The sequence below is a fragment of the Procambarus clarkii genome, chromosome 24, assembly GCF_040958095.1.
Source record: "Procambarus clarkii isolate CNS0578487 chromosome 24, FALCON_Pclarkii_2.0, whole genome shotgun sequence".
Taxonomy (NCBI): Eukaryota; Metazoa; Arthropoda; class Malacostraca; order Decapoda; family Cambaridae; genus Procambarus; species Procambarus clarkii.
The window spans coordinates 10825130-10841239 of record NC_091173.1 but is presented as its reverse complement, the minus strand read 5'-3'; the positions used below and the strand labels follow the sequence as shown (position 1 = coordinate 10841239).

Here is a 16110-nt window from a genome sequence, read left to right as displayed (position 1 = left end):
GAAGAATCCGCTTCCTGGACCTCCAGATTCGAATATGTGTCAGATAGGCTCGAACCCACGGATGAGTCGGAATACAGCCAGTTCGAACCGATACCTCCTGGATCACCTTTCTTCAGCTGGTCTAAAGACGAGTCGAAATATCGCAAACCTGTTGCATGAAACTTTAAACTTAAAGATGGATCTGAAACCCTTGATGCCGACGCCTGAAGCTTTGAATTCTTAGTAGAATCTACTAAGTCTTGGTAGATGCAGTTCACACGAAGATGCTTACTTGCCGGATGCTGCGTTTCGAGACTCTCTAAATCGACTTCCAGAAACGTCTCATCAGGAGAGGCGCCAGGGAACTCGGGTCGATAATTCAGTCCTCTCAGCTTCTTATCAAAGATGGATTTCAAGTCTTGCTTTATGGACTCGGCTTTTTTTAACATTGATTCTAAGGCTGAAACAAAATATTCAGAGTCTGTTGTTTGAATTTTTGAATTCAAAGACGAATCAGAATATCCTGAATGCAACTTTTCAAGCTCAACCTTGAAGGAAGAGTCCGAGTATCGGAGAAAGTTTTCATGAAGCTTTAGAGTAGAAAACGAATCAACATTCCCGAATATGATGCCTCAAACTTCCCATTCAAAGATAAACTAGAATATTTTAAAACTTCTTCGCGAAGCCTCGATTCAAAAGACGAATCCGAATACCCTGAAGCCCCCTCCTGAAGTCCTGTATCTATGGATGAACTGAACGATCCATCATATCCCTGGAATGTCGAACTCAGAGACGGAGTCAGCGTGTTCGTTAAATCGAGTGCTTCTAGTCTTGCAGCCAAGGATGAGTCGGATCCTTCCAAGCCTTGAAGCCTTGAACGAGACGAAGAACCAGAGTAGGCTGAGGAGGATGTAGAAGCTTTCCTATGAAACCTCCAGCTCAATGATGGGTGAGAGAATCTTGCCTCGAGCTTCGAACCCAGAGATAAATGAGAACTCGTAGATTTATTTCCATAATACACCCAGTTGCAGGATGTGACTGCGGGTTTAAGGGTTTTACCTCCATGTATCGAATCAAAAGATGAATCTGAATACCTTGAATCTACTCTGCAAAGCTTTGAGTCCAATGATGATTCGGAATATGTATGAGTTTCGCTCAGAACCTTCGAATCTGATGTGGAGTCTGAGTATCCTATACTTGTTCCTTGACATTTTGAATCAGAAGAGAAGCCGGAACACCTAGAACCTTCTCCCAGAGACTTCGAATCAAAGGATGAATCAGTAAACCGTGAACCTGATGCCTCAAGTTTTGATTCGAATGACGACTCCAACGAAAACTCAGTGCATCGGCAAGTCTCGCTTTCAAATTTTGAATCTACAGATGTTTCAGTGTCTCCTGAACTTAGAGATTGAGGCTTAAGCACCATTAAAGATTCATTGAATCTCCTTCCATGCTCTCCAAGCTTTGAAGCCGAGGACGTGTGTGACACTCTTGAATCTGGACTGCTATGAGACTTCAAGTCCAAAGAATAAAAGGAGAATCCCGCTTCAACTTCTCGAATCATCGAATCCAAGGATGTGCAGGACGGTGTTGGACTTATCGCCTCGTCGCTCGATTCCAACAATGATTCAGAGGATACCAGATCTTTCCCAGGGTGCTTCGACTCCAAGGGCGAGTCTGACGAGTCACGGATCCTCACGGCTGCTTCTTGAACCTTCGTGTCCGAGTCATAGTCCGTGGCAAGGTCCTGGGGTCGGATACGGAGAAAAATACTTTAACAACAGAGAATGTAGGGTTATTTAATCTCTAGAGACACACACACACACACACACACACACACACACACACACACACACACACACACACACACACACACACACACACACACACACACACACACACGCACGCACGCAAACCATCCTCAAGCTCCTTCATTCATCACGTAGGCCTCCCAAACCATCAAAACAAACCATTGTGTATCATTCTGCGTGAGCGACACAGAACCCATTTCACTTCTGGCGGTCACTCCTCAAAACATCGCGACACGACATCGAGTTTACATCGTTTAAGTCAAATACTTTCTTATTCAAATCTACCCCCACCATCCTCAGACCATCGGGGATCGAACGCCAGCCCTGCAAGAAGCTGGCGTCGCTGTACCGACCCGGCCAAGTGGATTGACTAACGTTTACAACAGTCAGCACTTGTCCTATTGCCTCTGGGTGGAAAACGGGTTGAGGTATTTACAACACCGAAAGTTGCTGTTGTAAACCCAAAGGTTAACGTCAGGCACGTGCCTCTGTGTATACCTGTGTAGACTACCTACGGGTTTGTTTACATCGATAAGCGAACGGACTCTTACCATCAGATGGTTGGTTAAAGGAACCGTGTCGAGGGCCTCCGGCCAGAGGCACTATCGAAAGCCTGGAGCCTATGGATCCCACGTCAACAGCCTGTGTCTGGATTGTACCTGCACCTGGACGAGGTTCTGCGAGTTCTACTCCCCAAACCCGGCCCGGGGGCAGGCTTGACTAGTGAGAGCCTGGTCCACATATCCACTACAGCCCGGTTGGTCCGGCACTTCTTGCTGAAAACTATTTAGCAGAAGCAGGACCGAATGACCCAGCCACAGGAACGGAAGCACCCATAAGAACATAAGCTGCCAATAAGTCACACTATGCAGATACATTTAATATCTTATCAATATCCCCCATGTAATGTGATTCATCCATATGTTACTAAACCTTTTCATCCATATGTTACTAAACCTTTTCATCCATATGTTACTAAACCTTTTCATCCATATGTTACTAAACCTTTTCATCCATTGTTACCTAACCATCTCACCATAAGAGTACATAACCCGGTGCTAAACACGGTAGAATTTGTCTTTGAGAATGTGAGGAGTGACTTTACGAAACGCACCACTAGGCATTAGTCCCAATATAAAGTAAAAAAGAATTTTGGAGAGAGAATTTTTCAGTGAAGAAAAACATTAGAAATATCGATAAGATTCGTGCCAGAAACATAAATCCAAAAATTGTCGTTTTCAACGAAATATGTTTAAAAGAAAGACTGCTACCAAAATATACAAATTATTATTATATATATATATATATATATATATATAAACAAACTCAAGAATACTTGTATTCAACAACAAATATTCAGTGTTTGTATTATGCTCTACAATTCTTAAGAGCAATGTTGATTCTTAAGAGTTTCAGTGACGTCACCAGGAGCGTGTTTACACCCCCAGGACGCTTATACACCGTCTCCGAGCCCCTACACGAACGCTGACGTCATGCCATGAAGCATGTCAGCACATGGATGTCACATGAACACGAACGTATGAGGCTTCAAGAGAATTATGTGTGTGTGTGTTTTTCTATGGATACATATTTCATCCATAGACTGTGTCCTCAGCAGTGACAACAGCTGCTCGTGAATATTATATATATATATATATATATATATATATATATATATATATAATATATATATTAATATATATATATATATAATATAATCACGTTCTCTAGAACACCAGTGCCAGCAAGGCGAGTAGGAAGGCCTGGTAAACTGGGTGTGTAGCCTCCGTAAGATGGCTTTGTAGCCCCCAGCGAGCCGACAAGGTAGCCACCCAGCGAGCCGACAAGGTAGCCACCCAGCGAGCCGACAAGGTAGTCCCCCAGCGAGCCGACAAGGTAGCCACCCAGCGAGCCGACAAGGTAGCCCCCCAGCGAGCCGACAAGGTAGCCCCCCAGCGAGCCGACAAGGTAGCCCCCCAGCGAGCCGACAAGGTAGCCCCCCAGCGAGCCGACAAGGTAGCCCCCCAGCGAGCCGACAAGGTAGCCCCCCAGCAAGCCGACAAGGTAGCCCCCAGCAAGCCGACAAGGTAGCCCCCCAGCAAGCCGACAAGGTAGCCCCCCAGCAAGCCGACAAGGTAGCCCCCCAGCAAGCCGACAAGGTAGCCCCCCAGCAAGCCGACAAGGTAGCCCCCCAGCAAGCCGACAAGGTAGCCCCCCAGCAAGCCGACAAGGTAGCCCCCCAGCAAGCCGACAAGGTAGCCCCCCAGCAAGCCGACAAGGTAGCCCCCAGCAAGCCGACAAGGTAGCCCCCATCACGTTATAGTAGCCCCATAAAGTGAAGGGGGCTACTAGATCACGACAAAGGGAGGGGTTGGAGGGGGGCTAAAATGTACGCCCCCCCCCCCACCTCCCTGAGAGAAGCCCGGGGGAGGGGGGGGGGTAGACTTGAGGCCTGGGGGGTGAGTCTACCAGGCTCTGTCCTCTCCAATTAGCTTGCTGTGATGTACAAAAATCGATTTCAGAATCGGGTGTCTATGTGCGCTGGAAAACCGCTTCTACATATCTCTGTTTCCCTCTGTCTCTGTTGCTCGCTCGCTCGCTCGCTCGCTCGCTCGCTCTCTCTCTCTCTCCCTCCCTCTCTCCCCCCTTCTCTCAAGTGCTTCTTCACGAGAGGCCAACACAAACACGAAAGCCGTATACTGTATTCGGCTACGGGTTCTGTATCCTTGCTTGGGTTACAAGAATGAAAACAAAACAAAAATTCTTATAAACAGCTAAAAATGTTAATATGGCCCTTGCCGCGATTCGCGGGGTGGGAGTGAATCAATGAGAGGCTTCTCTGTAACAGTTTGTGAGAGGGCCAGCCCAGCTGAAGGGCACAATCAGCTGTTGTTCCCAAGATGCAAACGTGACCGTCTCGCTCGCTCACGTCAGCCCCAAGCTTTCCGACAAGCGGCGGTAATCACTGGGAAAAAGGATGCTTGAGTATTGATCACGTGCTTCTGAAAATCAGTGTTAATAGTGAGGACCTTCATTTGGCAACACCCGCAATACTGCTATGCAGGCAAAAAAAAAAAAAACTCGGAGCGGTTTGCTGAGCGTGCGAGCGCGTATTCCAATGTTAGAATAGCGCATAAGTTCGCCTCTAGAATGAAAGGAACTTGAGGAGGAGGAAAAGCAGTAAACACCATTCCCTTAACACAAGCTTGGCAAGTCTATCTCGCCGTGACGTCAGAGCACGCGGCCGGTCTCGGCTGGCGGTATTTATTTCATATTTCCTCGGCGAAAACAAAACCAAAAAATAGCCTAAAAGAGAGAGAGAGCGCGAGAGATAGTTTGTGGGGATGTCAGTATTGCCTGGATGTCATCATCGCTGCTACTGACGCCTCCGACACATCAATCACGCCTGCAACTTAAGTTGTTGAAGAGAGCCGCTATGCAACCGCCCCGGGGTTGGAGTGCTTGCGTCAATAGTCGCTACAAATCACCAACTTGAGGAAATTATTAATTTTTAGTCTCCATTAGGTATTTAAACCCCACACCTTAACCCCCCCCCCACCCCTATCTTGAGATGATTTCGGGGCTTAGTGTCCCCCGCGGCCCGGTCCTCGATCAGGCCTCCACCCCCAGGAAGCAGCCCGTGAACTCCCAGGTACCTATTTACTGCTAGGTAACAGGGGCATCAGGGTGAAAAAAAACTCTGCCCATTGTTTCTCGCCGGCGCCCGGGATCGAACCCGGGACCACAGGATCAAGTGTACAGTGTTCTGTTCGCTCAGCCACCGTCTCCCTTTGCCCCTATGTGAAGAAATTGTCATTTCTCGTTGTACTTGCGAATATGGGAGATGGCGAGGGAAGGTGGCGAGGGGAGGTGTGGCGAGGGGAGGTGGCGAGGGGAGGTGGCGAGGGGAGGTGGCGAGGGAAGGTGGCGAGGGGAGATGGCGAGGGAAGGTGGCGAGGGAAGGTGGCGAGGGAAGGTGTGGCGAGGGGAGGTGGCGAGGGGAGGTGGCGAGGGAAGGTGGCGAGGGGAGATGGCGAGGGAAGGTGGCGAGGGAAGGTGGCGAGGGAAGGTGGCGAGGGAAGGTGGCGAGGGGAGATGGCGAGGGAAGGTGGCGAGGGGAGATGGCGAGGGAAGGTGGCGAGGGAAGGTGGCGAGGGAAGGTGGCGAGGGAAGGTGGCGAGGGAAGGTGGCGAGGGGAGATGGCGAGGGAAGGTGGCGAGGGGAGATGGCGAGGGAAGGTGGCGAGGGAAGGTGGCGAGGGGAGGTGGCGAGGGAAGGTGGCGAGGGGAGGTGGCGAGGGAAGGTGGCGAGGGAAGGTGGCGAGGGGAGGTGGCGAGGGGAGGTGGCGAGGGGAGGTGGCGAGGTGAGGTGGCGAGGGAAGGTGGCGAGGGAAGGTGGCGAGGGAAGGTGGCGAGGGAAGGTGGCGAGGGAAGGTGGCGAGGGGAGGTGGCGAGGGGAGGTGGCGAAGGGAGATGGCGAGGGAAGGTGGCGAGGGAAGGTGGCGAGGGAAGGTGGCGAGGGAAGGTGGCGAGGGGAGATGGCGAGGGAAGGTGGTAAGGGAAAATGGAGCTGGACATAGGCTCTCAGTACACACACAATCTCCTATATATTTGTAGTCAATTAATCCCATTTTCTATGCCAGCACATAATTTAAAAAAATAGGAAATGGTCCTTAATATACAAATGTAACCTCTTCCCCCTTCCATCCCCCCTCAACCCTCCCATACACACATCTCAAAAATCGCACAACACAAATGTACAGAATACAGCACAGACGTGTATTCTTGAATAAATACAAAACTATTAAATATATCAATATGAAATCTTAAAGAGAGCTTCACAGCCCCCCCCCCAAAAAAAAAATCCTTTATTATAGCCTATCTTTTGGATTTATTTATATTAATCCCTTTAGTATGAACATGGAAGGATTACATGCTCCTAAGGCCTAGGGCAGTAGACTACCCTCTAAGGCCTAGCGGGTAGTTTAGTCATGGAAAAAAGGACTTGTTTCTGGCTAAGAGATAGTTGATAGGCTGAGTACCATCCTCTATGGCTATGGCCCTCTGGTCCTGCTGGGACACAGATCAATAACACCTACAATACCATCATCTGTGGGCTCGTAGAACAGAAGATGGTGAACTTAAGGTAAACCCTTTCCTAACCAATGTGCCTTTTTCAACGACTGATAAATTATTTACCAATCAAATATATCGGTAGATTTGAACTGTCGTAAAAACAAATCTCTCAAGGATCGAACTTATGGGAGCGAACTGGCGATCTCACGCTTGTAAAGTCATCACTGGCCACTCAACCAGTAAATTTGAATAATTGAAGTAGTTGGTTCCCTACCTCCTACCAAGTGAAGTAGATACTTCCCCACCTTCTAACAACTGAAGTAGATACTCCCCTACCTTCTAACAACTGAAGTAGATACTCCCCTAACTTCTAACAACTGAAGTAGATACCTGAGGGCCGCACGTGTAGCGTCAACACATGAAGGGGGGGGGGGGGAGGGTCACTGTAGCAGGTGTACTCTGTGTAGGTGAACAGCACCTAGAGCGTGGGAGGGGGGGGAGGAGGTTGGCACACATGTGGTGTACGCCTGTCACCAAACTGCATTAACAAGGCAGTGAACAATTTAACCTTCACCCAGTCGACTCCTGAATATAACCTACAGTCATTTCACCAGAAATTTCCCCATTGAACAAAAGCACAAAAGCCTAGTTGGGTGTCATATCTGCAACACACAGCAACATTCCATTTTTTTCATTGAAATTCTGGAAAACCCTTAACCCGTCCACCCACGCAGTACGATGCATTTCTTAAAAAAAGTGTTTAGAATGCGACGCATTTTTGTTTTAATTCAAGCTCTGCAAGTTTGACGTTTTCTATGCACTGGTCATCAGTGTACAATCGCAAGTCCGCTGCCACGTCTTCTGGTAGACAAAAACACCAGCAGCAGCAGCAGCACCAGCACGGTGTAGTGGTGTAGTGTAAGTTAGGTGAGTGTCCTGTGTGGGTGTATTGTTGGTCCTCCCTGTCCCCAGGTGTCGTGTGGCACGAGACAGGTGTTCGGGGAAGGGGGAGAGGGAGAGGAAGGGGGAATGTGTAAATAGAGGGAAGGTGGTATAGGGGGAGGGAAGGTGTATAGGGGGAGGGCAGGTGTATAGGGGGGGCAGGTATATAGTGGGGGAGCAGGTGTAGAGGGGTAAGGGGAGGAGAATTAAAGGAAACCAAGGTATAAGGTAATGAATGCTTATGGGAGCAGTTTACCCTTGAATGCCTGCCTACTTAAAGGATGCACATTTGCATCCATTCCTACCTAGAGGGGCTGCTTAACCTAGCCTGCCTACCTGCCTAGAAGGCCCGCTGAACCTACCGTGCCCACCTACGTAGATGGCGGTGCTTGACCCTGCCCATCTTGTGCATCCCAACGTCTCTCAACCCCCACCCGTCCCTCATTATTGTTATTTATGATTCGCTACTGGGAACAAAAAGTTCCAAGTAGCACGGGCTATGGTGAGCCCGTAGTGGACTTGCCTGGCACAAGAGCGGGGCTGTCCCCTGGACTCCCTGTCCTCCATACACAAGACCGCCTCTCCCAACACCGTCCCAGTCTCCCACACACGCCTCCAGGGATATTTCTGAACCATTCGTTCCATCAGTGACCTCCGCAGCTTCTAATTATAGCGATGGAGGGAACAGTTTACGTGGAGTTTTGATCACTGTGTGGGTCGTCGGCCTGATTCGGCACACATTTCCCTGTGAACGTCTCGCGTGTATTAATTAACACTTGGAAGATAAGGCATTTAGTCAATACGGCAACGAGGCGAGACGAGGCCATTCGGGAATGGGTATAGGCAGGAAATTACCCCGCCAGGAGTGGTTGGCGCTGTCCCGATTGGGGCGAGAGGCTTCCACCATGGCGCCAAAGAGATTTAAAAAAGGGCGCGCTGCCAACGACCTTCAAGACCGTGTGAGCAATAAATTATTTAAATTTGCCTAGTTTATACCGACCACAAAAATTAGTTTATTGAAGATACTTTGCAACAGAGAACCCAATGCGACCGTGAAAGTTGTAGACATTTTTCCAGCAATAAATATTATTTAAGATAGCCTAAACTTTGTAAGACTCGTTAATTTTTCTCGTTACAAAATTTCGTCTTCGCAACTTTTCCCGGTTTTGTGACATTCAACGAAGCTACCTGCCCTTAATGCAGGTTCAACCAAGCTGCCTGGGTTTGAACGCCAGGGTTCGAACGCCGACACGTGTTCCACCTTGGGGACCCACACCACACTACGACAACCTCGCCTCATTCACTCCCCGAGTGGTTACCTTACCTTATACTTCGCCAAAACATCTGAATTTTCTACATCTATATTGTCTATATCTCTCTCACACGCAAAGCCACGGAGACCCTAAGAAATGGCAGAAATACCCGAGTTATACGAGCTCCTACTGGAAGGCACTGATGAAAACTGAGGTGGAAACACAGAAATTGGGGAAGATGATGATTTAGATTTAGCTACTCAGAACGAGGTGTCCATGTAGCACGGGCTATGGTGAGCCCGTAATTTGGAGAAGAGTTAAGAACCTCTAATACGGCACTTAACAGTGCCAGGATAGGCTACGAATCAATCAGCAGAGAGGGCATGTAGGAAACACACTGCTTACAAACTTACTTACAAACATGGTGATTGAGGAAATAATGGTTGACGTTGCTCTCCAAACACCAAGCTCTCAACAAGGAAGTTGATGCCAAATAGAGAACGCTGGCTACTAAACGCCTAGGTCTACGTGAGGCATAGTAAGGCTCAGTGTGACACAGAATTACTTCCATTTCCCAGTGGTTGTGTTATGTGAAGAATTAGACCAACAAAGCTGGCATTTATAACCTATCTCTACCACCACGAATCTTGAGGCCAGAAAAGCAAAATTCTTGGCGACATAGAAGACTACAAAAAGAGAACAGCTAGACAATGACAAATTATGAAGGCACAAGGAGGAAGCCAAACCAACCAGGCTGTGATGGCTCTGTGTACCTTCTAGCTAGGAAGACAAACAGCCCACAGACCGGCCAATCACCAGGGAAGGCTGACCACCGGCCAGGCTGCGAGAAAAACTCGAAATAGCGAACAGGTAATCAACGCAGGCAAAAAGCAAAGATGGAAGAAGAAAGGAAGAGGTCAGTTTTAGGTAGGGAGAAAAAGAGTGAGATCGAGAGAGCGTGAGTGAGATCGAGAGCGCGTGAGCAAGAGAGCGTGAGCGAGATCGAGAGAGCGCGAGCGAGAGAACCCTCACCACTTCCCAACACCGCCAGTAAACAACATGAAAGCTGAAAATCCGGACAACTTCCTTATAAAAGATATCCGGACGCTGAGGAAGGCAATACATGTATACATGTATTTAAACCCAAATATCCGCGTATAACCTACATTCTTTCTCAAGATATTGTATACAGTGTTCTGTATATTCCGTATTGTATACAGAAGAATGTGTGTAAATATATATACACAACACCTTCAGAAAAAGTACGTTACACATCCAAAAATCTGGCTTTTAATACACTCATATCAGGTATCTCCTGCATCTTCATTCCAGCACTAGAGCATTGTAGCAAGTTTCTCAATATAGCTGATATTAACACCAGCACAGCTGACTTGGAATGATGAAGTGACTACATGCCCAGGCACTCAACCTCGGGAATGCCATATTTATTAAGGAATGTTGAAGAACCTGTAATACGAGCAACTCTGTATACTAAGGAGGAACAGCTTGGAAACAGGTGAGATACCAGAAGCCCTTAAATCAGCATTATATGTGTGTGTACTCGCCTAATTGTACTTGCGGGGGTTGAGCTTTGGCTCTTTGGTCCCGTCTCTCGACTGTCAATCAACTGGTGTACAGGTTCCTGAGCCTACTGTGCTCTATCCATATCTACATTTGAAACTGTGTATGGAGTCAGCCTCCACCACATCACTTCCTAGTGCATTCCATCCGTTAACTACTCTGACACTGAAAAAGTTCCTTCTAACGTCTCTGTGGCTCATGTGGGTACTCAGTTTCCACCTGTGTCCCCTTGTTCGCGTCCCACCAGCGTTGAATAGTTTGTCCTTGTTTACCCGGTCAATTCCCCCTAAGGATTTTGTAGGTTGTGATCATGTCTCCCCTTACTCTTCGTCTTCCAGTGTCGTAAGGTGCATTTCCGCAGCCTTTCCTCGTAACTCATGCCTGTTAGTTCTGGGACTAGTTTAGTGGCATACCTTTGAACTTTTTCCAGCTTTCGTCCTTGTGCTTGACAAGGTACGGGCCTCCATGCTGGGTCCGCATACTCCAGGATTGGTCTTACATATGTGGTGTACAAGATTCTGAATGATTCCTTACACAGGTCATTGAATGCTGCTCTGATGTTAGCCAGCGTGTGTGTGTGTGTGTGGGAGGGGGGGGGAGGGAAAAAATTAGTAGTTAAGGAACAGTCGATTGATTGACAGTTGAGAGCCGGGCCGGGCCGGGCCGGGCCGAAAGATCAGAGCTCAACCCCCGCAAGCAGCACTGGGTGAATGCAGACACTACACAAGGGGCGTGGCAGACAGTAAGGCACCATTATCACTAAACTTGTGTGAGTTCTTATCTGAGAAGAGGGAAAGAACGCAAGGAACGCGTTCTCAAGACATTAACCTCTTATCAAAGATGCTGTTATCACTATGATCAAGTGCTTGATCTACTGACACGAGATTCAGGTCTTAATTACATTCATCTTAGATAGGGTCCCGCTAGTATAGCCCGGTTCGTTCTCGACGCACAATCGAGAATTCCGGGTTCGAATCCCGGGCGGGACATATAAATGGTTGGGCACATTTCCTTTCACCTAATGCACCTGATCACCTAGCACTGAGTAGGTACTCGGGAGTTAGTCAGCTTGTTGTGGGGTTGTAAAATGTATGCACTCTGGCTTCCTGTCCCACAACACAATGAATTATTATTATTATAAATTATCATCTCTGAATCGATACCGAGGTTCGAACCGCGCTTTAAGACCAGGTTTTACCAAGCATTTCCGAAGCCTGTACATCTTTCGAGCGTGGAAACTTCACAAGCCAAGGTTGTTAATTGCTATAAATAACCTCGTAGTGCTTGCGAGTTCATTAACTCTTTAATAAATGTAAACTAAACTGCCTTGCTTAAGGAAAGATGTAAAGGTTTCGTCAGTGGCTAGGTAAATGCCTGATGAGTCGTGGCCGTGATCAGGCACACGCACTTACCTACTCTATCAGGTGTGCGCGCCTGAGGCTTGATCACAAACGCCTAGGTTCGATCCCATTCAACTGCCTCATTAAAAATACGATTACACGTTATTACACATTACCGTAACACACTTTCTGCATTAATGTTTTTTTCCAAATACTAGATTTTCTATATGACCAATAGGGAGTGACATATCAATGGACATGTTTACCGAAGAGGACCCAAAAGGCTCTATATCACTTCCGGAATCTTGTGCATCACACGGAACACCAATGAGAATCCGTGTATAGACTCTGACGTCACGGATGACGAACCAATGACACGGGGGGCTTGACACTTTAAGGGCTCCATTACGTCATGGAGGCTGACACAGCACGTCAGGGCCTCCCTGGCAGGTCTCAGAGGGGGGAGGGAGGGGGGGAAGTGGGGGCAGGTGTTGGTGGTCGGCAACGCTTGTCACGGCCCTCTGGTGTCAGGCTTCCCGACTCCACGCCCTTTGGTATCTTCAATACCTGCCGACTTTACGGACACGCCAACACCTGCCGACTTGACGGACAAGAGACCAATAACGGTACATGCCACATCACACGAGACATCTAAAATGCTGGACTTCAGTGATTCTGATGTCATGAGAAAAAGACCAACACAACTTCAATGTTCTGACGTCAAAAACAATTACGACCCCTCACTCCCCCCCCCCCCCCTCCTAACCTCTTCCCTATAATTATTTTACCTCCTAACTATTTTGACGTCACAAATTATATACCAATACTGAATAATTTAGCGTCTAAGATTTCTGACGTCACACACACTATTGGCCAATAAATAACGAGGTCCTGCTTCCTGTGTCTCTCTGAGGTCACGCTCGGCGACCAATGGCACGAGGTCTTCCCTCCCAGTTGGGGTGGTTGTTGTTGTTATACATTCAGCTACTCGGAACAAGTTCCAAGTAGCACGGGCTATGGTGAACCCGTAACTTACCCGGCACAGGAGCGGGGCAAGAAGCACGGGCTATGGTTAGGCTGACCTCAGTAGCATCATAATTTGTGTATTATAAACATACTTAAGTACACAGGCCTATATGCAGCTGCCCTAGGCTACATGATGAGTTACATCTGTCCACAGCAAGCTGTATAAAGACAAGATCCGCAAATTTTACCGTGATGGTAATATCTATTGTTTTGTTCTACGACAGGGTAAAAGAGTTGAAACCGAAGTCTAGTTGTAGTTCTAGTCTAGTTGAAAACGTAATGATGTAAGGGCGAAGAGGGAGAACGGCCTATTGACATACGCTCGGGTGCAGGGAGGAGTTGTGTAAAACCCTGGTTTGTGCCTCGGAGAGGCTGCAGGATCCAGTAAGTTCAGTACAACTTCGGTTTGTTTTGTTCTGTTTTGCAAATTTGCGAAAATATAGGTCTGGCGAATGATTGAACTTCCAGCACAGCTGCCTATTATTCTTGTTGCTAACTGGGTCGTACCTGGAACGGGTTCCTGGGTTCTCTACAGCCTCAAGCTCAGGCTTGTCTTGAGATCATTTGGTCCTACAAACTGTTGGTTGGAGCTGCCCGCAGGCTCAGTACAACCCGACAAGTCAGTCATTTTGGGCAAGAATGTGTCTACTAATATTTTCTTGAAGATATCCAAGTTTTCTCTTAATATTTTAATAGCGCCTGCTGGGAAAGTCTTGAACAGCCATGGATCCTTGATGTTCAGTATTCTCTGATTGTGCCTTATGGGACCTCTGCTCCTCATTGGGTTTCTGCATTTCCCTACCATATCGTCATTTCCAGTATAACTAATAATTTTGGTATTTTATCGTGTCTATGTTCTCTGTAATGTAATTTCAGCAATGTCTCCCGCTCTGAAGAAGGCAAGTGAGTACCTAGGAGTACTCAAGACGGGTCAGCACCAGTGCTAACCTGAAGTAACTCCCCGGTCATATTTTAATTTGTTTTTACTTATTTTTTATTATTTTTTTATTTATATCCTTTATCCCTGCTAGAAAAAATTAGCTCCAAACTTGGCCACAAAAAATAACTGGAGTGATAAGGACAAAATAATAACTTTCCACTGTGAAGTTACTTTAAACAAACGTTAGCTGGGGAGAGGGAGGAACCGATTTCCGGACTAAGCTTAAGGAATTATAAATTGCTTATGTGGGGGTGAGAAGGTGGGAGCATTGGCCTTGACGGTGGAGGGTGGGGGAGAGGTGGGTGGCAGGTGGGGGGCAGAGGTGGGTGGCAGGTGGGGGGCAGAGGTGGGTGGCAGGTGGGGGGAAGAGGTGGGTGGCAGGTGGGGGAAGAGGTGGGTGGCAGATGGTGAACTGTACCCAGAAAACCCAACGAAGCCGAGTCCGGATTGGACGCGGTGATCAACTTGGCTATGAATGCTTGCCCATGAGGTCGCTGGCACATCTGTCCCACTCCCACAGCCTGGTTGCCCAGCCTGTCCTCTCCTCTCTCGACACAACGGCCAGAAGTGGTGTATTAAAACACACGACCCTATCCTAGCCTAACCGAACCACCCCACACATAGGAAACGAAGATGTTTGCCAGCCGCTGTGGTTAATGGTACATTGGTACATAGTAGTTTTGTCCGTTGCGGGGGGGGGGGGATATTGACGTCAACAGTATTATTAGAGAGGACAGTTTGAGTTACTGGAGAAGGGTCTAAGACCTGAGGAATCTATGTACCTCTTAAGCAAACCCAATCCAATCTATCCTAACCAAAATGAGCTAAAATGATATATATATATATATATATATATTATATAGCACCCACATACCATCTCCTACGACCACGCGCGTGTATATCATATATCTGAAAGACACTGTTGCAAAAGACCAGTGTATGCGATAAGACTATAGAGCACATATATACTGAGATAAGACTATAGAGAGCACATATATACTGAGATAAGACTATAGAGAGAACATATATACTGAGATAAGACTATAGAGAGCACATATATACTGAGGTGGACGTATGACTAACTAGCTGAGGCTACCGCAAGTCTGGGAGACACCAAACTGGCCATTCCTTCTCCCGTCCCATCCCAAATCCTTATCCTGACCCATTCCAAAAGCTATATAGTCGTAATGGCTTGGCGCTTTACCCCTGAAAAATTCAAAATATATCTAAATTCATTCACTCGGACATCCAGAACTAGAAACACAATTCCGCACGTGTGTTTGTTTACATCCATCAGCTGATCCCAGGATGCATATGATGCTGTGTGTGTTCGTTACATCTTACCAGTGCAACACGTCTCAATGCTTACTCTTGTTGCCATAATGATGACGAATGTTCCATCATTATGGCAATAAGAGTGAGAATTAGCCACTTCTTGTTGCGGGGGGAAAGACTTATAAAACCGCCGCCATATTGGGTATCCCTCCGCGTGACCACGTGGTGGTGGTGGTTGGTGTCCGGGGCCCAGATTCACGAAGCAGTTACGCAAGCACTTACGAACGTGTACATCTTTTCTCAATCTTTGAGGACTTTGGTTACATTTATTAAACAGTTTACAAGCATGAAAACTTCCCATTCAACTGTTGTTATTGTTATAAACAGCCTCCTGGTGCTTCGGAGCTCATTAACTGTGTAATAATTGTAAACAAAGCCGCCAAAGATTGAGGAAAGATATACAGGTTCGTAAGTGGTTGCGTAACTGCTTCATGAATCGTGTTCCAGGTCTTTACGTAACCACATGACCAGTTGGTCAAGTTTAAGGCACCAAACAACCCATTTAATTTATCGACGCCGATGCATAGAAAACGACAATAATTTTGATGCGTAACTTTTACTTTTTTAACGGGTTGGTCAATTGCGTAAACAAAATATGACGTATTAGGTGATAAACCCCCCTGGAACCATTTGAATATACATAACGGCGGCCGTAAGGACCAGCGTTCAAGCAGCCTGTGTGTGTTGGGGTACAGCTACAGCCAGATGTAGTAGCTCAAGTACCTGTTGCTGTAGTTGCCGAGGAACAGCTTGGAAGCACCATTTGATTACAGCAGTAGCTGGAATACAGCAGTAGCCGGAGTACAGCAAGGAGGCACCCGTCATGTA

General features: G+C 47.4%; 1 protein-coding gene across 1 annotated transcript in view; it reads right to left on the bottom strand.

Moving 5' to 3' along the window:
• Window positions 1-571: 571 nt before the first annotated feature.
• LOC138368280 (sericin-2-like) overlaps window positions 572-16110 on the bottom strand; it is a 52627-nt gene continuing 37088 nt past the window's right edge. Inside the window, exon 2 of the mRNA XM_069330832.1 lies at window positions 572-1726. Coding sequence (XP_069186933.1) covers window positions 572-1543 — 972 coding nt within the window. The 5' untranslated portion in view covers window positions 1544-1726. The remainder of the gene's footprint in view (window positions 1727-16110) is intronic.